This window comes from Zalophus californianus, chromosome 4, assembly GCF_009762305.2.
Source record: "Zalophus californianus isolate mZalCal1 chromosome 4, mZalCal1.pri.v2, whole genome shotgun sequence".
Lineage (NCBI taxonomy): Eukaryota > Metazoa > Chordata > Mammalia > Carnivora > Otariidae > Zalophus > Zalophus californianus.
In genome coordinates, this window is record NC_045598.1 from 77,534,571 (window position 1) to 77,555,029 (window position 20,459).

The 20,459-nt window shown below is 37.7% G+C and overlaps 2 protein-coding genes across 6 annotated transcripts in view; one reads left to right on the plus strand and one right to left on the minus strand.

The window, feature by feature from the left end:
* Positions 1-12,179, minus strand: part of GLMN (glomulin, FKBP associated protein) — a 33,485-nt gene extending 21,306 nt beyond the window's left edge. The window contains exons 1-7 of one of the 4 annotated variants that reach the window (XM_027596976.1): positions 11,911-12,179; positions 11,018-11,083; positions 10,488-10,613; positions 5,128-5,244; positions 3,328-3,436; positions 2,006-2,252; positions 15-117 (exon numbers count right to left, since the gene is read on the minus strand). In XM_027596976.1, coding sequence (XP_027452777.1) covers positions 15-117; positions 2,006-2,252; positions 3,328-3,436; positions 5,128-5,244; positions 10,488-10,613; positions 11,018-11,056 — 741 coding nt within the window. In that variant the 5' untranslated portion in view covers positions 11,057-11,083; positions 11,911-12,179. Of the gene's footprint in view, positions 1-14; positions 118-2,005; positions 2,253-3,327; positions 3,437-5,127; positions 5,245-10,487; positions 10,614-11,017; positions 11,084-11,476; positions 11,601-11,910 lie in introns of those variants that run through there. The other 3 variants (XM_027596988.1, XM_027596983.1, XM_027596996.1) reach the window with 3 other exon arrangements.
* RPAP2 (RNA polymerase II associated protein 2) overlaps positions 12,078-20,459 on the plus strand; it is a 75,387-nt gene continuing 67,005 nt past the window's right edge. For both annotated transcript variants that reach the window (XR_003520422.1, XM_027596958.1), the window contains exons 1-6: positions 12,078-12,173; positions 12,829-12,874; positions 16,882-16,996; positions 18,661-18,759; positions 18,922-18,987; positions 20,073-20,161. Coding sequence is in view for 1 of the 2 variants with exons in the window: in XM_027596958.1 (XP_027452759.1) it covers positions 12,089-12,173; positions 12,829-12,874; positions 16,882-16,996; positions 18,661-18,759; positions 18,922-18,987; positions 20,073-20,161 (500 nt within the window). In the remaining variant the exon portion in view is untranslated. The remainder of the gene's footprint in view (positions 12,174-12,828; positions 12,875-16,881; positions 16,997-18,660; positions 18,760-18,921; positions 18,988-20,072; positions 20,162-20,459) is intronic.

A 20,459-nucleotide genomic window follows, 5' to 3' on the forward strand; every position in this document is an offset into this window, starting at 1 on the left:
TTAGCTATACTTACTATGATTTCAGATGCAAAACATCTTAAAGGATCATTTCCAGCTTCTTTGGACTGCTCAAAGAATTGTGCTGTCAGCAAAGGGCATTTCAAGCTTTTGAAACAACTAAGGTATAAGAAATGGGTAACTGTGAATAGAGTATTTCCTAAGTATAAAATATCTAGTTCTATAAACATATCAAAGTTAATTTTACATGAATAATAATAACTCAATCGCCTGTAAAACTGCTGATGTAATATCCTTCCTCCTGGGGGCGCCGGGGTGGCTCAGTTGGTTAAGCGGCTGCCTTCAGCTCAGGTCATGATCCCAGGGTTTCAACCCACATCGGGCTCCAACCCACATTGGGCTCCAACCCGCATCAGGCTCTCTGCTCAGCGGGGAGCCTGCTTCTCCCTCTCCCTCTGCCTGCCACTTCCCCTGCTTGTGCTCTCTGTCAAATAAATAAATAAAACCTTAAAAATTAAAAAAAAAAATCCTTCCTACTGGTATTGGGGAAAGCATGAGAACACCTTGCTAGACTCTATGTGTAAGATGCACTTCCATGTCTGGACTATATCAGTGGTTACTGAAGGTTTAAGGACTAGTGCTATTCCATGATGTAGTTTTCATTAGGTCAAGGAAAAATCAGGAAATGTAATTTTTTTCATAAAGCTCTATTTGTTTTATTTAGAAAACCAAACTTTATTCTGTGATTAAGCCTTCCCAATTTCTTTAGTTTAAATATCTTTATTTCATGAAATAATGGGTTCTATAAATGGCAAAAAATTTTTTAAGTCCTAATCTGAAAAAATAGAAAGCTAACTATAGTTTTAGTCTCCAAAATTTAAAAGATAAAATAACTAGTCCATGTAATTCAATAATCTAGTCCAATACTGTCCAACAGAAATATAATACAAGCCCCGCATATAATTTTAAAATCTTTTAGTAATCACATTAAAAAATAAACAAGGGAAAGTAGTAACTTTTCTTATTAACCCAATATATCTGAAGTATTATCTCAATATGTCAGTATGAAAATTATTGAGGGGCACCTGGGTGGCTCAGATGGTTAAGCGTCTGCCTTCGGCTCAGGTCATGATCCCAGGGTCCTGGGATCGAGCCCCACATCGGGCTCCCGGCTCTGCAGGAAGCCTGCTTCTCCCTCTCCCTCTGCCCCTGCTTGTGTTCCCTCTCTTGCTGTGTGTCTCTTTCTCTGTGTCAAATAAATAAGAGCTTAAAAAAAAAATTGAGGTATTTTAGTATTCTTTTTAATAACAAGTCTTCAAAATCCAAGGAGCATTTTATACTTAGAGCACATCTTTTTTTTTTTTTTTTTAAGATTTTATTTATTTGACAAAGAGAGAGATAATGAGAGAGGGAACACAAGCAGGGGGAGTGGGAGAGGGAGAAGCAGGCTTCCCATGGAGCAGGGAGCCCGATGCAGGGCTCAATCCCAGGACATTGGGATCATGACCTGAGCCGAAGGAAGACACTTAATGACTGAGCCACCCAGGCGCCCCCTTAGAGCACATCTTAATCTGGACTAGCCATACACCAAGTGCTTGACAGCCACACTGAACAGCACATGTTTACTGTATAGTGCCCCTGGACTGAATGCTGTTGGGTACTCTGTTACCATTTTTGCAGTCAAGTTGGATGTTCAACTGTCTGGTGCTGCTTCTGTTGCTTTCAAAAGGAAAGTAAAAACACAGTTCCCCCACAGAAAGACCAGATTCTTCGAGCTATACCTATTTCCCCCACTTTAATTATTCACTTACTGTGATGAATAAAAGTAAGTCATAGAAGAATATAAAGTAAATTAAACAAATGGATTTTGGTTTTTAATTTTTAAAAGTGCAGAACATGGCATTTAATGAGGCCCCCCATAATCTTCTAAAATTCAAAACCTGAAACTACATTTATACGTCCATGGCAAACAAATACAACAAAGAAACATAAAATAACTCATCGGTTACTTAATTCCATTGTGAAATGTTACCAAAAATATACTTACAATTTCAGTAATTCATCCTTTAACTTTTCATTTTCATCTTCCAGTGAGTTTTCTTTGTCATTAATGACTTCTTCCACAAAAGGCTTAGTGAACCCTATTAAGGCCTTGCAACACTGACAAAGGCCATAGTCATCTGTTTGTCTTTGTTCTTCTGAGTATGGAACAGGAAGGAGAGATAGCTGACTCCAAAGAGTGGACAATGCTAATCCCACCGAATATGCCTTGTTGTTATGAAGTTTCTGAATCACTAAAACAGAGACCAAGTTGTGACTTGAGGTAGCTTCATCAAGTATGCTACACATGGGACCAGAAGTCCAGTAAATGTAGAATTATAACACGTTTAAAAAAAAACATTATAACAACTTTGAAATCAGGATGACATATCATAACTTAATTGGTAGTGTTTTTATTCTTCTTCTTAGTGGTGCATGAAATATTGGATCATCTTACAATCATGGCACCTTACAATAGATGCCATGAAATCTTGTTTAAGTTTGTTTCTAACGGTTTACATAGATAAGACAGAAACACTTTGTTCCATTATTTTTTGGTTGTTATAAGTATCAAATAAGAGAAAGTGTCTTTGTAAAATATAATGTAAAAATGAGAGGTAGTTTTACTGTGTTTTCCTTTCTAGGAGACTTTGAATATTTTAAGCGGTACAAAGCTGCTTCATTCTCATTTAAAATGAATTTACTCTCACTTCTAGATTCTGGGTCCTTCTATCAGACTCTGAGTTATATATAAGTTATAAAATGAAAAAGTAGTCTCTTCCGATGGATAAATACTGTCTGCTTTGGTTGCCAAGGTCCACTGCTTAACAATAATGTTACTGCACTCAGTCATGGAGACTTTTCTTTCTACACTTGTTTCATTCAGTAGTTCTTTTGCTATTCCCAGCCCCGACTTCCCAGTGGAGATGATGAGCAATGCCTGTGCAATACTGTTCTTAACCAAGATACAGGACCCACCACAATGCTGACAGAGTAAAGCGAGGTAATCCTTTAAATATGTTTACAGGGAAAATTCCAGATTAATGTTGTAGATAGGAAGGTTAGGCAGAAAGCTATAGATTGTAACATAATACCAGAAAAACAGCATGACATTCAACAAATGTCAAAATTAGGTACCCATCAGTGCCAGGTATTGTCATCTTTGTATAGGCAGCAGGATTCAAATTGGTACCGCAACTGCTAGTTTAAGCAGAGTACTCAATAATTAGTCATAAATTTTACTTTGGTATAGTGCTGACATTTTGGAGTAGTATCAAGAACTTAACACAGATAAAATAAGAAACACTTAGATATCAAAATACTCATTACCTGTTTGTAATGGCTGAAGTAAAAGAAGGATAATTTGGGATATCTGTTTTCCAGAGGGCTCTTCAATCAGTTCAAGCAAACCCAACAATAATTCCTTTGGATTACATAACTATAAAAATATTCACAATTGAACCTGTTTAATACAAGTTGTATTTAGAGCCACATGATTACTATTTTTAAAAGGTAGCATATACTGAAAAAATGATTATTTTTGCTTAACAGTAAAACACCTCATACAACTGTTAAAAAAATACACTAACAAAACAGCTTTCTGTCAAATCACTGTAAAACTACAAAGAAGCAAGAAGTCATAAATCTCTTAATAGACAACTATATTTGGGGTGCCTGAGTGGCTCAGTTAGTTAAGCCTCCGACTCTTGGTTTTGGCTCTGGTCACGATCTCACGGTTGTGTGATCAAGCCCTTCGTTGGGCTCTGTGCTAAGGGTGAAGACTGCTTCAAGATTCTCTCTCCCTCTCCATCTCCCCCACTCTCTCTCAAATAAATAAATAACATCTTTTTTTTTTTTAAAGATTTTATTTATTTATTTTACAGGGAGAGACACAGCGAGAGAGGGAACACAAGCAGGGGAGTGGGAGAGGAAGAAGCAGGCTCCCCACTGAGCAGGGAGCCTGATGCGGGGCTCAATCCCAGGACTCTGGGATCACGACCTGAGCCGAAGGCAGATGCTTAAAATAGACAAGGGTGCCTGGGTGGTTCAGTCGGTTAAGGGTCTGCCTTCAGCTCAGGTCATGATCCCAGGGTGCTGGGACTGAGTCCTGCATTAGGCTCCCTGCTCAGCGGGGAGTCTGCTTCTCCCTCTGCCTCTGCTCCTCTCCCCTGCTTGTGCTCTCTCTCTCAAATAAATAAAATCGTTAAAAAAAGAGACAACTATATTTTGGAGACTAAAATTCCTGGCTAAAGGAAAAGTTAGAAAAATAGGGAGAAAGAACAACTTGATTATCAGAACTGAGGTTTCCTTGGAGCTTTGCCTGTCTACTCTGAAAGCCACCTTAGTTTCCCAGGACTTAAGCAGGTGGGACCTTTCTATCTCACACTGCCAGGGTATTTACATGAATACAGTCTCTTTGTACTTTCTGAAGAGATAAAACTTTGCATTGTCTTCTGACTAGCCAGAATTACCTCACCTGCCTTCTTTAAAAGTCTTCATAGTTAATAACTACTCTCTAGATGGGGTTTCCTCTTTCCAAGTATATATTTGTATTTGCACTGATCTCTAGGTAGCTTCTTATGTCCTTTTCCTGATCCTCCTATACCATCATTTTTGATTTGTAACTCTAGTAACCTTTTATCAAGTCTCTAAGGTTGTTGGTTGCAATGAATCTACTTCCTCTTCCTATATCCCCTGTGATCATTTGCATTCTAGGTTTCTGATATTCTTTTAGAGAATATACCACAGAGAAAAGAACACTGAGATTTGCTAGTTCCAATGCTGCTAACAGAACAGTGTGGCTTTAAACTATAACTGCCTCACTAAACCCTGAATTCCACATCTATACAATAAGCTATTATTAAAAATAAAACTTCTTAGGTGTCTTCTTGGAGATTTTGAATCAGTGGGTCTGAGATGAGGTTAGATAATTCTTATATCCAGAAATTTGGAAAAACTGAAATGGACTTGCCCATCCAACTAATAAAATTGGGCCTTTTCCTCAAAGAATTCTTTCCTATATTTTCATGAACGAAAAGCTTTGTCACCCCCAATGAGCATTAAACACTAAAGGGAATTACAAAATACTGCTGGCTGTTGGACAAAGAGTACCTAATTTTGTTAACTCACCTTTACCAATAAATCAAGCATCAGATAATAATATTTTCTTTTCTCATCTTCCTTATTCCACAAAAGACATCGAACAACAGGACCAACAAGATTCCAGCCCATATTCTTGATAATGACCTGTAAAAACATTTTCAGAGTAAAGAAAATACTGCCATCTATAGGACTCTTACGGTGAACTTTCTTAACCTGAATGAAGGAGCTTAAAATTTCCTCTGAAATAGCTAAGATGAGGCAAATAAAGCCTACAGCATTTCACCCTGACTTCTTAGGGTTGGCTGCTAACAACTATCAACATTTTAAGATAGTTTTTAATACTCTCACTGAGGAAAGGTGAATGGGCATTTATTTTAAATCAGGTAAGCTGGTCTTTTTCACCATTTAAATAGTTCCTCTATTTCCAAGAAGAGAGTTAATTTGTGAGCAAACACGTATTTTCATGGAGAATTTTGCTCTCCTGATTCATGAAGAAATCCATCCAATGCTTATGAACGTTTTAAAGTTCCTTGGAAAATCTGTACATATATTATGATTATGTAACTTATGTAAAAGAAGGGGATGCCACTTTATTTTCTCTCCTACTATAAGTTACTTCTATTTTCAAAGATATTTCAGAATATTTACCACACAAGTAAAAGTTTATCTTTCTAATTAGTGATTCACATTCACGGTCAAAACCACTATTTTCGGAACTAGCAACAATATACTCCATTTCTCTGGCCTGCTTTCTATTTTAACTCATCAGTATTTATCAAGAATATACTACTATATGTCAAGTCCCTAAAATATTCTGGTGCTAGAAATAAGGCAAGGCAAGATCTCCATCCTGATAGAGTTTACATTCTAGGTTCACGCATTAAAAACAAAAAACAAAACACACACACATCTAGGAAGAAGACAATTAAGTACAATAACCCCCACCACGATCTCAGTCTTACAAGATAATCAAGGTAGAGTATAACATATAGCAGGAGAATTGTCACTTCCATCTAGGAAAGGCAAGAAAGGCTTCCCAGAAGAGGCAGTGGCTAAGCTAAGGCTTGTTAGGGAAATGTGTCAGGCATAGATAGGTGGGAAATATATTTAAGGCTCTAAAATAGCAGTGTGTAAAGATGTAAGACGTAACATGTCCTACAGAACTAGCAACAGAATATGTTAGGGTACATGAACATGTAACTCACAAAAGAGGAAATACTGTTTATATTTTTGCTCATTTATCAATTGGACATTTTAGCATCTGTCTTTATCAATCTGCATGAGCTCCCTACATGTTAATATTCCCTTCTTGTATTTATGACAAATAATTACTTGGTTTTTTGGTTGTCCTTATTTTTTATATAGCAAAATATACTTATTTTTCTTTGGTTCCTTTCCTACTGGATTTTAGGTCTAAAATGGATTCCCTCTTTTAGGGATTCATAAACATTCATTTACATTTAAATATATATACATTTCACCTTTCTTTTTGTTCAGTACGATTTATGCTAAAAACATGGAGTAAGGGGCACCTGGGTGGCTCAGCTGGTTAGGTGTTCAGGTCTGGATTTTGGCTCAGGTCATGAGATCAAGCCCCGTGTCAGGCTCTGTGCTCAGTAGGGAGTCTGCTTGTCCCTCTGCCCATCCCCAACTCATGCACATGCAGATGCGCACGTGCTCTCTCTCTAATAAATTTTTTATTGTTATGTTAATCCCATACATTACATCATTAGTTTTTGATGTAGTGTTCCATGATTCACTGTTTGCGTATAAACACCAATAAAATCTTTTAAAAAAATGGCATAAAATGAAGGCTTAAATTGATTTTTAAAAAATAAATAGCAAAACAATCATCCATTTTATCTAATGGGAAAGACGGTTCAGCTGTTTTCTCTAAATATTTTCATACTAGTTATTTCCTCTGGCTGGCACACTCTTCTCCCAGAGAGCCCCATGGTTTACACCCCTCCTTCTGTCAAATCTCTGCAATTTCACCTAGCATGGTCCATCCCCCAGCTATGCTTTATTTTTCTCTATAGTACCTAACATACTATATAATTTTTCATGTACATCCCTGTCTTCATTAGAATTTAAGATTCATATGGACAGTGATTTTTTTGTTTACTGCTATATCTATTCCTGGCATCTAGACAAGGGCCTGTTATAAAAAGGTGCTCCGTAAATACAGGTTAAATAATATCTGTTATCTTTAAGTGTAACAAATTATCCTCCCTCCAAAGATTTGACATTCTGTTCTGTCTTCTATTTTTTTATGTGGCTAGACTTAATATTTAGGTCTTTAGATTTTATTTATCAGAATGAGAGAGAGATCGAGCACACACATGAGGAGAGGGAGAAGTAGGCTCCCCGCCAAGCAGGGACTCAATCCCAGGACCCTGGGATCATGACCTGAGCCGAAGGCAGATGCTTAACCAACTGAGCCACCCAGGCATCCCTAATATTTAGGTCTTTAATCAGAAATTTATATTATGAGCTTATTAATTTTTTTCCAAACTACCTCTTAGTCCAACATTAAATAAGACTATACTTGCTTTTTAAAACTTAATTAGCTCCTGTTAAACTCTACTTTTCCAACTAAGCACTTCTTTCCCTTTCCATTGGTGTACTTCTACCCTATAAGTGAGTCTCTGAAAATAATTAACTATATGGGAAATTATAGATTTGAATAAGACTTTGCATATGTGAAATGAAAAAAAATAATTTTCATAAAATATCTTGCAAACATCATTTCAGCTGCAAGGTATCTAGTCATTCTGTAAATAGTGAATATAAGGAAGGGGAATCAATACTATCCATAAACTACACTTGTTTAGTTTAATACTATCTACAGAGTAAGATTATCCCCAAATAACCTACGAGAATGCCAAAGTTTAGAGATTACTGACACGCCCAAATATCAAATAAATGTGGCAGAACAGGAACTGCATATAAATTTGTCCAGCTCCAAAGCCCATGTGTTTCCCACTACACCAGTAGTTTTAAATAGGGGCAATTTTGTTATCTACCAGGGGATATTTGGCAATCTGGAGACAATTTTGATTGTCATTACGGAGTGGGGGGCGGGGCAGGGGGTTGCTACAAAATACCTGAGTACTAATGTTGAGAAGCCCTGTACTATAGGACAAACTATTCATATGGCTTTTTTTTCTTTTTAATTTATACAAAGCAGAGTAATAGTAAATCTTGATCAATCCTGATTGCATCACCTGGCAAGAAAATGAAGTCCCAGTCAGTCTGAAACACTGTCTTATCAGTGTCTGAACCTTTGAATTGAGCAGACCACACATTCCAAAAGTGATTCTCAAGCTATTAAGATAAACTCACTATGCTAAAAAATATCACAATCTCCTAATTTTGTTTTTTTGTTGTTGTTGTTAAAAGTGTTTATATAAATTCTAGTTAACACAATCACCTAATTTTTTTTAAGGACTTATTTATTTTACAGAGGGAGAGAGAGAGGGAGAGAAGGGGGGGGAGGGCAGAGGGAGAATTTCCAGCAGACTCCCTGCTAAGCACGAAGCCCTGACACAGGGCTGGATCCCACAACCCAGAGATCATGAAGTCAAGAGTCAGATGCTTAAATGACTTGAGCCACCCAGGTGCCCCAATCACCTAATTTCTAATAGTGATGCACAATTCTACATTTTAATCTCCTGTTTCTTGACTGAGCTCCAAATGTTACTTTTCAACTGCCTGCTGCATCTTAAACTAAACATTTCCAAAGTAAATTTACTTGCACTCCTTCAAGAAATTCTCTCTTTTTAGGTTGCCCTTTTCTGTTCAGGATATAATATATTATCCTCTTTGGGGCTAGAAACCCAGTCATCTTTGTCATCTCTCTCTCTCAGCCCCACAATCAATTAGTCCCTGGTAACACTCCAAAACGTCCTTCTAAGTGCCACACAGTGCTAACTGGAGAGTGGTTAAGAGCTCTGAAACCAGGATGCACAGGTCTGAACCCTAGACGTTACATAAAAACTGAGTTACTTCTGGACAAGTCACTTATCTTTCAGTGACTGTTTCCTTATCTACAAAATGAACTTAATAGTACCTTATGGGATTCTGGGAAGCTAAATGAGTTAACAGATGTAAAGCATTTAGGACAGCATCTGGCACATGGTAAATACTTAACAAGTATTAGCCATTATTAAATTTATTATTATTAGCTGTAAGTAAGGTACTCTCAAAGGTTATCCTCTGAGAACACAATTGGGAAACATCAAGGAGTTAAAGAAAATATTAAATTTACTGTATTTGGGGCTACAAAGGTTCCATAAACACATATCAAAAACAAATGTATTAAATGAAATGTCCTAATTTTTCTTTAAAAAATTATTTTTAATAAAAAAGGAATAAACCCTTTGAACTACAATGTGTGGTTTAGAAGTTTTAGTAATCTCCTGAACACAATCAAGGTGCCCTGGTTATAATCAAGAGGCCAGCATGACTACACTGTGATATCAACAAAGAAAACTTTCATGTAAATAAATAGTACTGTAAATGAAGAGTGCGTTCCTGGAAAGAAGATGGTCTTTTCTTGTATAAGAAGGCGAGTACAAAGACACAAAATTTGGCAGTGTTGCCAACACTGTGTCCCAGGAAAAGGTTGTTCCTGATCCCCCAAAGATCCTTTTCCCATTGTTGAGAATGACTTATCAGATAATCACAGCTGTGATTATATCAGCCAGTAAGGCCATCTAGGTCTCCTCCTATTCTGATTCTATGCACCCAAATATTATCCTTTTTAAGATTTTATTTATTTATTTGAGATAGAGATAAAATGAGCAAGGGAGGTGGCAGAGGGAGAGGAAGAAGCAGATTCCCCACTGAGCAGGGAGCCCCATGCAGGGCTCAATCCCAGGACCCCAGGATCATGACCTGAGCAGAAGGCAGACGCTTAACTGACTGAGCCACCCAGGCACCCCCCAAAAATTATCTTACTTAATATTTGGTTTTCTATATACATCTGGCTGAAGGAAGAGAATGTGCTGATCACCAAAAATGAGTATCTAGGTTGCCTGATACTTATAGTACTAAATGTAAATTAATAAATCAAATGCCACCTTTGATCCCTAAACCAGACATAATCCCTGCTTTTATTTTAAAGTATTTTACTTATACTTCAACTATCACTTGTTTCATTTTTTCGCCTTCTTATTGCTAGTTTACATACTTATCTCTTCCACCAGACTATAAGCACCTTCAAGTATATGAATAGCCCTAATTCCTTTTTTGTTTTCCACTTTCTTACTGTAGAAATTTAATTCTTAAATGTTTGATAAATAAATGAGTGGACAAATAATAGTATCATGTGGCTGTTATCTTCCCAGTAAAGGCTAAAAAGTACTCATAAAGATTGTACTTACCTTATTCTTTTCATTTTGAATAATTTCTAATAGCTGCTCTATATGCCCTTCATCTATGCATCTTTGGCCTGCTAACTGAAATAGGCCAAAATCTTCTTCTTTAAAGTCCTGTTCTTCCAGGATTTGCTGACAGAAACAAAATGAAGGCAAAACAAACATGTTTTGGTGAATAAAAATTCAGTAACTACTTGATTTATTCTCTCTGGAAAAAAAAGTAAATCTGAATTCTAGGTAAGTTGCACATAGCATATGTGTGAAAATTAGGATAAGCCTAAAAAGTACTTTAATGAATGATCTTGAAATCCAGTCCGCCAAAAAATTCTACAATAAGGATCAGTATTAAAGATTTAAAAGGTTAAACAAGTAGGTCACTTGGAGAAATAATCCAATCTGCCTTCTGGCCCTCCTGCTATTTATTCACAGGTCAAACAAAGCAAGGATTAAATAAGATAAGCAATCTGAATGACCTTAATTATAATTAAAAATAATCTGGTATTTAACTTGCATTAAAAAGAAAAAAAGTTACTTACACATCTCATTATTATGGATTGAAGCTCTTCCACAGCCATTCCTCGTTATTTTTCCTAGTTTTGATGCTGAAATATAAAACAGTTAATTACCAGTGCTATTAAAGTGTTAGTAAATTGTGTTTCATTCTGATGAATTATTAGTAAATACCGTAAGGAAAATGTGAAGTTTTAAAGCTGAAATGTTTTTACTGAAAGCATCTTAGCCTAAGGAGTAAAAAAACTTGCCTCTTTTAAGTTTTCTAGGAGAACAGTTTTGAAAGATACACTGGAAAAAAAAAATCCTCTAGGGTACGCCCAACAGGAGCGCAAATATGGACTAAATAAATGGCTTTAAAAAGGCAAAGTATTTCTTTTCTGAAAAAATTTCTGAAAAGTGTTCCTGAAGTCAGTTCTAGTCATTAGGGAATTAAATTTTTTTCAACGTCCCCCTTGACAAAAACTGGAGCCAATACAACTCACCCACAGTGGGTGAAAGTTCAGATGCCCACCGTCCCAAGTGTGACGCGGACATTCTTCTGTAAGAGATTTAGTCCCGCAAATAATCCAGCTGGTGTAAACCCTATAACGCACAGAGACGAAGCAACCAGCAGCGCTCAGGAGAACACCGTTCCGTCCCGCAAGCCATCGTTTGTCCCAGCGGGAAGACCCGGCCCCAGGCCCGCAGCAGGAGCACGGGTCAGCGGGTCCTCACGGCCGCGCGCTCCCGGGCGGATAAAACCCCAGCGCGCGTGCGGACTGCATCCAAGGGAAGCCATTTCTCCCGATTCCTGCTCGCCTAGGCGTTCGGGCCCCATGACCTCGCGGGGCCTTGCGGGCCGTGGCGCCGGGTCCTCCGCGGCTCACAGCTGGCCGCGAGCCCGGGCCCTCCCGGACTCCTAGGTGCGTCCACTTACCCGCCGGGCCTGTCGCCGCTCTCGGGGCCCTCCTCCACCTCCTCCGGCCGCGCAGGCCTCTCTCCGGGCCCCGCCCCGCCCCGGCCGGCCCCGCCCCGCCCCGGCCAGCCCCGCCCGGCGCTACGCGAGGGGAGGCGGAGCCTCAGAGGGAGACGACAGGTCCCGGCCTGAGCCTCAGATGACGCTGCCGATGGCTGACTCCGCTGGGCCGCGCTCTGCCGGTCTCAAGGCCCCGGCCCCCAGCGCCTCCAGAAACGCCGCAGGTAGGAAGAAAGCCTTCTTTCACGTTTGCACCCTGAGAACTGAGCCCCTACAGGGTTCCACAGTAAGGCCCGCGGGGCACACCGTAAAGACTGCTCCAGGAGCGGAGGTCTCCAGGGCAGAGAAGGCCGAGAGCGTCTCATCACTGACCTGGGTCTTCTTGAAAAGACCTCCGACCATACCCCCAGCTCTTTAGATTTCCCCCAGAACGGGTTGTCTCTGAGGGAAAGAGAGTAGAGGTGCTGGAGTCTAGAGCTGGCTCGCCAGAGTGATCAAGTGAGCCCATCGTAGAGATGTACTGCTGCTTTGGTCCCCGGGTCCTCTGAGGTGTCACCCCCACCCCCCAAATATTCGGGGGACAGAAACAGGTTGCCCCTAAAAGTACCCATATCTCAGATTTTCAGGAGGACGTAACCGCCCAGCCGTGATACGTGAGAAAATTCAATCCCCAAAGAAATACATTTTAAACCGAGAGAAATCCGGAAATAACACAAGCAAACTGAATTCCCTGCCCATCTCATTTGTTTTACACACAGGATTGGAAAGTAATGTGTGGGGAAAAGAAGAAAAGGTTGTCTGCAGTTTGAGTAGGAATCTGTCCTGTAAACTAGTGTGTTTCTGAAGACTTGACCTACTGTTTTTTTATTATTATTGTAGGTGCTAAACAGACAAATGCCTTAAAACAAGAAGATGCTTCTAAAAGGTATGAGAAGTACTTGGACAACTGCATTAGCTTATCTGTTTATTTCATATTAATTGAACCATTTTTAAAAACAGTAATGGGTGATACCTTAGAAAAAATTATGGGAGAGAAGGGGAAGATCTGAGAAGCACTATAAATTCTCATATAGACTCATTATATCTCTCCACTCCAGGCTTTAAGAAAACCAAATCAAGACACTTTTAGATTGCTGGTGAAGGTATATGAGTATCTGTAGAAAGATTAAGGGAATAAACATTCCTGATTTAACCAGGTATTCCTTTTCCACCTCTTCAGGTACACTTGCCTTTTATTATTTTACATGCCAGAGACTCCAAGAAACCTTTACTGTTGTTTGTTTACATCATGTCTGCATTTTCAGCAAAAAGTCCTATTCTGTTTCTTGGCATCTCCTAAAAAGGCTAGATTTAGCTTCTGTCACAAAGAAGTTTCTAGAGTAGGAGTAGTCTATGAAAGTGATTAAAATACGTATGTCTATGGTTTATCCTTTTTTAAAAAAAAATTATTTTAGCGAGACAGTGAGTGCAGGTGTGGGGGTGCTGTGGGGAGGGGCAGAGGAGAGGGAAAGAGAAAATCTTACTCCCCCACCGAACACAGAGCCTGATGCAGGGCTTAATCTCATGACCCTGAGATCATGACCTGAGCTGAAATCGAGTCAGATGCTTAACCAACTGAGCCACCCAGGCACCTCTATGATTTATCCTTTATCAGGCAGGTATTGGCTTTCATTTACTCATTCTTTGAAAAATTATTTACCAAATTTGAGATATTCCAGACCTGTGTTAGGCCTTCAGGATATGGTTTTGAACAGAATAAACACAGTTCCTTTCTAGTGGAACAGAGAACTACCAATCAAATTATCACAACTGAATACATAGTTACATACTGTGATAAGTATTATAAAGGAAAAGACTATGATGTTATCAGATGAAACTAATAGGAGTTCAGATTAGCTGGGGATTATCAGGGAAAGACTCTCCAAGGAAGTAATAAGCTGAGACCTAAAGGTAAGTAGGCATTAACCAGAGAGTCCTGAGGAGAGACATCCAGCCAGAGATGGCAGTATGTATAAAGACCCTGAAAGAAGAAAAAGCTAGGTCAGTTCAAAGAAAGGAAGGATTCCCGTGGTAGTGTACGGCATTTTGAGCAAGGGAAGAAAGCATAGGAAAAACTTAGGACTCCATTCATGTAGTATCTGGTGGGCCGTGGTGAGAAATTTGGATTTTCTAAGTGCCAATAGGGAAATTTCAAGTAATAGAGTGATGGAATTTAAGTTTAAAAAGTTTTACAGATGTTAGGGATGGTGATCATCTAGGAATGGAGAAATTGGATGGATTTGAGATCTATTTGTTTTTAAAATTTTTTTTTTATCAGAGAGAGAGTGCACACAAGTGGAATGTGCAGAGGGAGAGGGAGAGAGAATCTCAAGCAGACTCTGCGCTGAGTGAGGAGTCTGACAAGGGGTTCAATCCCATGACCCTGACATCACGACCCGAGTGGAAACCAAGAGTCGGACACTTAACCGACTATACCACCGAAGCACCCCTTGCGATCTATTTTAGAGAATATTTCCCTGTGGAGCAGCATAATTATATTGACTTGGTTTTATGATACACTGCAAGAGTAAAGTTAATATTGATAATGATGGTAATTTGCAACTTTTCTCAATAGTGATCTGACCACAAACCAAAGGAGATTATATTTTATTCTGAGCAGTACAGTGTGGGAAGTATAAATACACTAGAATGTATTGTGGACAGATTACCCTGGATAAATGAAACAGTTAAAAATCCATGAAGGTAGGTAACCAAATAGTTGTTGAAGGAAGTGATCCTTTAGAAATCTATGCCAACTGAAAAATACTTCTACATTCAATCCAACCAAATACTATTAAGCCAGAAATTAAAGAACTTTGCAAAGATATAAAATAATTCTACTCTTTTCACTAAGTTTTTTATTTAAAAAGTTACTAACATGTAATGGGTTTACTATTACTATTATTACATGCATTAATAAGTGCTTTAAATTTTTCTCATTTTTAATCCAAATGTGGTAAATATCAATACATATAATCCACATAAGCAGAAGTTCTAATTTTCAAAGTGTAAAGGAATGCTGAGACCAAAAAATTTGAGAACCACTGCTGTACACCATACTACCTGTCATCATTTAGGACAGAGGGCAACAGCAAGATAGGGCTGTTCATGGGAAGCAGCTCTAGGCATCAGTTAAGAGTGAGTGTGACTGGGTGCCTGGGTGGCTCAGTCGTTAAGCATCTGCCTTCGGCTCAGGTCATGATCCCAGGGTCCTGGGATCAAGTCCCACATCGGGCTCCCTGCTCAGCAGGAAGCCTGCTTCTCCTCCTCCCACTCCCCCTGCTTGTGTTCCTGCTCTCTCTGTCTCTCTCTCTGTCAAATAAATAAATAAAAATCTAAAAAAAAAAAAAAAAAGAGTGAGTGTGACTTACTGCAGGTTGAGGTAGTTAACACCTTGAGCCAGCAATTCCTTAGTGTGGGTTTAGACAGATCCTAGTATATGGCATAGCTTTTATTGGTAGGGAGCAATAATGAGAAAAATAAAATAATGTTTTTCATAAAGCCAAATACATTTAACATAAAAAACCGCTTTTTAGTCTGTATTCATGTCTTTTATACTCCTTTGATGTAAGAATGGCCTTTATGAAATCGTAGGAGGACAGTTGTTAGTGGCAAATTTCTTCTTGTTTTAATGTCCCTATTTGGCAAAAGAAAGAGTTGGCAATCCGGCATCATCCTTCTTTTTTGTAGATTATTATTAATATATCTTATATTGTTTTTGTAGAATATTATTTTTCTAGGCAAGGAATTAGAGTCTAAAGTCTTGAGAGTCAATGAAAGTAGGGAGAAAAAATGAATACATTATAGATCCAGATATGAGAGCCAAGTCAAGGCCCAGGAGGCTGGCTGAGGTAGTTCTGGTAGGAAAGGAGAAACCAGTGCAGGATAGGAGCACGTAGGTTACCAAGATGGTTGAGTATCGTTGGTCCTATGGCAAGGTTTCTCAACCCTTTTGCACATTAGGATTATCTGGAGCTTGCAGTGGGACCTAGGCATAATATCTTTTAAAGAAATCTCCTTAGATGATCCTAATGTGCAGCTAGGATTGAGAACCACTCTCCTAGAGCCATTGTTTATCGTTATGTTCTGTGGTGTGTAAGGGCCAGCAAAGGCTGACAGTCCCACTGGTGCCAGGGCAAGGACCAGCCCTCATAGGAAGATTGTCTTCCTAAACTACATTGTCATGTCAATATAGTTATTTAATAAGATTTAATAACAAAAGTGAGTAAACACTTCTTTGCAGATAGGACTCTATCTTGTCAAACTGGGCTATCATTAACTTTTGAGAGTTGACACAAATAAATTTTTACTTGTAAGAACAGCTGAAGTTATCTTTTTCCTCTCTAATCTTTCCTGATTTCTAAGGATTTCAAAGGAAAAGCCTGGCTTTTTAGGTACACATAGGAGTGATTGAGAGAATATAATCACTAACTGGCAAAAAATTTCACCTCATTTTCTTCCTTGTGCTCTAAGCCTTGGAAATCAAATAGTCCTGTTATTGTGGCAGACTTCTATGTGTTAAAACTTTGAAAAATAGTGTATCAAAAGTAACAGCATTAAAAAATATAAATTTAAATAGCAAAATAGCATGTTATGTTTATGCTGTGTTCTAAGACAAAATTGGCTATGATAAAACTTTAGAATAACTTTTAAATTTTATTTTGTTTATTTTTTTTTAAAGATTTTATTCATGAGAGAGAGGGAACACAAGCAAGGAGAGAGGCAGAGGGAAAGGGAGAAGCAGACTCCCCACTGAGTTGGGAGCCCAACTCGGGACTTGACCCCAGGATCTGGAGATCAGAACCTGAGCGGAAGGCAGATGCTTAACCCTCTGAGCCACTCAGGCACCCCAAACTTTTAAATTTCAAATACTTTTTCATTTTTTAATTTTAGGAAAGCAGAACTAGAAGCAGCTGTGAGAAAGAAGATTGAATTTGAGAGAAAAGCTCTACATATTGTTGAACAGCTTTTAGAAGAGGATATTACAGAAGAATTCCTAAGGGAATGCGTATGTGTTAAATTGGGAAATTATTACATTTGTACTATGAGATCTTTAAATCTGTGCAATATGAGACTTCCTTGTATTATCAAAACTGAATCTGTTTTTTTCCTTTAACAACTCTATTGCATTAAATTTAAAATGGAAATTTCTATTATATCCTCATAATCCTTAAGAGAAAAAAGAAAAGGATAATTAAAACTCAGAGCTTCCATTGCAAAAATAATTATTAGTGTGGGTCAGAGATTTTTCTAAACAAGAGGAATATAAATAGGACAGTATTTAAATTGATATAGGTAACTACATCAGAATCTGCATGCATGATGACACTAAAGACAAAGACAAACCAGAAATGCTTCATTTGAAACAAATACCTTCTATCACTCTTAGTAAGAAGTATTTTAGTCCCTGGGAAAACAGAAAAAACTTGTTCAAAAATGATCTCAAAGTTATGAAATAATTATGAGTTGAGATTTGAACATGAAGATATATCAAGGGGAAATATTTGGCGTCAGCTTATAACCACCTCATCAGTCTCCTGTACAGTTTTCCAGATGCTGCAAGATTTTGCATCCTGACACCTTTGATATACTTCGTTTTTTAAGATAGTTCTTTGAAAACAGGTAAATTATATTTTATTCTACATGGTTTATTTTTTGAATAATATATTTTTATTTTATTTTTTTAAAGATTTTATTTATTTATTTGATAGAGAGAGACACAGCGAGAGAGGGAACACAAGTAGGGGGAAGCAGTCTTCCCGCTGACCCAGGGGCCCAATGCAGGGTCGATCCCAGGACCCTGGGATCATGACCTGAGCCGAAGGCAGACACTTAACGACTGAGCCACCCAGGTGCCCCTGAATAATATATTCTTTTTTTTAAAGATTTTATTTATTTATTTGAGAGAGAGAGAGAATGACAGATAGAAAGCACAAGAGGGAGAAGGGTCAGAGGGAGAAGCAGACTCCCCGCTGAGCAGGAAGCCCGAGGTGGGACTCAGTCCCAGGACTCCAGGATCGTGACCTGAGCCGAAGGCAGTTGCTTAACCAACTGAGCCACCCAGGTGCCCTGGATAATATATTCTTAAAATATACTTTTCAGTGTTTTGCTTTGGAATAGCAAACACTATAGCACCACTTTTTTCTCTTGCCTCAGAATTATTTCATGAACTATATATCTACAAAGATGTATAGTCTTTTGGCAGAAGTTTTTTCAGGTTGTTTGTTTTTTTAACAATAGCTAACATTTGGGGCACATGGGTGGCTCAGTCGGTTAAGTGTCTGCCTTCGGCTCAGGTCGTGATCCCAGGGTCCTGGGATCGAGCCCCGCATTGGGCTCCCTGCTCAGCGGAGAGCCTGCTTCTCCCTCTCCCTGTGCCTGCCTCTCTGCCTGCCTGTGCTCTATCTCTCTGTCCACTAAATAAATTTAAAAAAAAAATTTTTTTTTTAAATAGAACTCTTTAAAAGAAAATAGCTAACATTTCTGAGTGCCTACTATGTGTCCAGTGCTTTTCTAAATGTATCTCCTTGATTTTCTCCTCTGATTCCTACATACCTGTGAGATAGACTTATTATCCCTACGTTTTCAGATGAGATCAGTGAGGCTTAGATAGATTATAAATGAACTTGTCCAGTAATCTAACGGGGAAATGCCCCTCTCATTTCCTTTTAGGGGAAGTTCATCACACCTGCTCACTATAGTGATGTCGTGGATGAGCGTTCTATTATTAAACTCTGCGGTTATCCCTTATGTCAGAAGAAACTAGGAATTGTAAGTAATTAATTTTTTAAAATAGAAGCTTAAATTTTTTATATTTAGCAAAATACTTTGTGGACAAGAAATGAAACTCAGGTCATGAACTAATTACATGAGTTAGCCAAAGATATGATATGATACTTGAATTCTTCTTAAGCTATACTTTCGTTTTTTTAGGTACCAAAACAGAAATATAAAATTTCTACCAAAACCAATAAAGTCTATGATATTACTGAAAGAAAGGTAAGCTTAAAAGCTATTCTCAATGTGGCAGTTAATTTTTAATATACTAAATGGAATTTAAAAAGAATTGTTTGAAAAGTTTGCCCTTTAGAAAGTAACCACATTAAAAGTTTATTTGAAAATATTTCATTCAAGATGTTAGAAAAAGCTGCTTATGCTTTAATTAATACTTGAACATTTAAAAATTAAAAGTGCAAGGGCACCTGGGAAATTCTGACACATGCTACAACATGAATGTACTTTAAGACATTATGTACTTATGAGACATTATGCTAAGTGAAATAAGCCTGCACAAAAGGACAAATATTAAATGCTTCGACTTATGTGAGGTAACTAGAGTAGTTGGATTCATAGTTACAAAAGTAGAATGGTGATTAAAGAGGCAGAAATGGGGAGTTGTTTAATGGTATAGAGTTTCATTTTGCAAGATGAAGAGTTCTAGAGATAGATGGTGGTGATGGTTGTACTACAGTGAGAAGGTATTTAGTGCCACTGAACGATAACACTTAAAAATGGTTAAGATGGTAATTTTTGTGTATTTTACAACAATTTTTTTAATTTTAAAAATTCTTAAAAAAATGTTTATAGGCACATTGTAGTGATAGCCAAAAAGTTAGAAACAACTCAATTATTCATAAACAATAAAGGTAATATACTTACACAATGGAATGTAATACCGAGCATAAATATATAAGGTACACCTACATGAATCTGAAAAATATAACGTGGAACAAAAAAAACCCAGAAAACATAGCAGTACAGTTACATTTACACAAAGTTTAGAATTAGGCAAAACTGAATGATACCTTTTGTAGGTATGTGTATATAGATAGCAAAACTAAAGAAAGCAAGGGAATGAGGAACACAGAATTTATGATAGTGATTACTTCTGGGGAATATGGAAATGACTCTGGGACAGATACATGGAGAGCTTCAAAGGTACTATACATTATTTCTTATCTTGGGTGGTGGATTCTTGAGTTTTCATTATTTTCTTTGAACTACATATTTATATTTTCTGTACATAAATTATGTTGCACAATAAGAAAAAAATAATTTGCTAATTTTAAAAATGTTCCTTTCAGTGTTTTTGCAGCAATTTTTGTTATAAAGCATCTAAGTTTTTTGAAGCACAAATTCCTAAAACTCCAGTATGGGTTCGAGAAGAGGAAAGGTAATTTAAATCATTACATATACGTTTGTTGATATAGTCCAACTTTTTGAGATATATAGAAAGTAGTCCTAGTTTTCTGTAGAATTTACCATTGTACACATTTTAATTGTGGGGAAACGGCTATATTTTAAGCATAGTTATTAAGAATTTTATACTTAAAATCAGAAAATTAATAATTATAAATGTTATTTCTTAGTTGTTTTAGCTTTAGTCTCAAAACCTGAACTTTGCTTTCTGCTATGCCAATTATTTCTATTAATCCTACTAGTATAATAATCCTAGAGTAAGAATGTTAAAG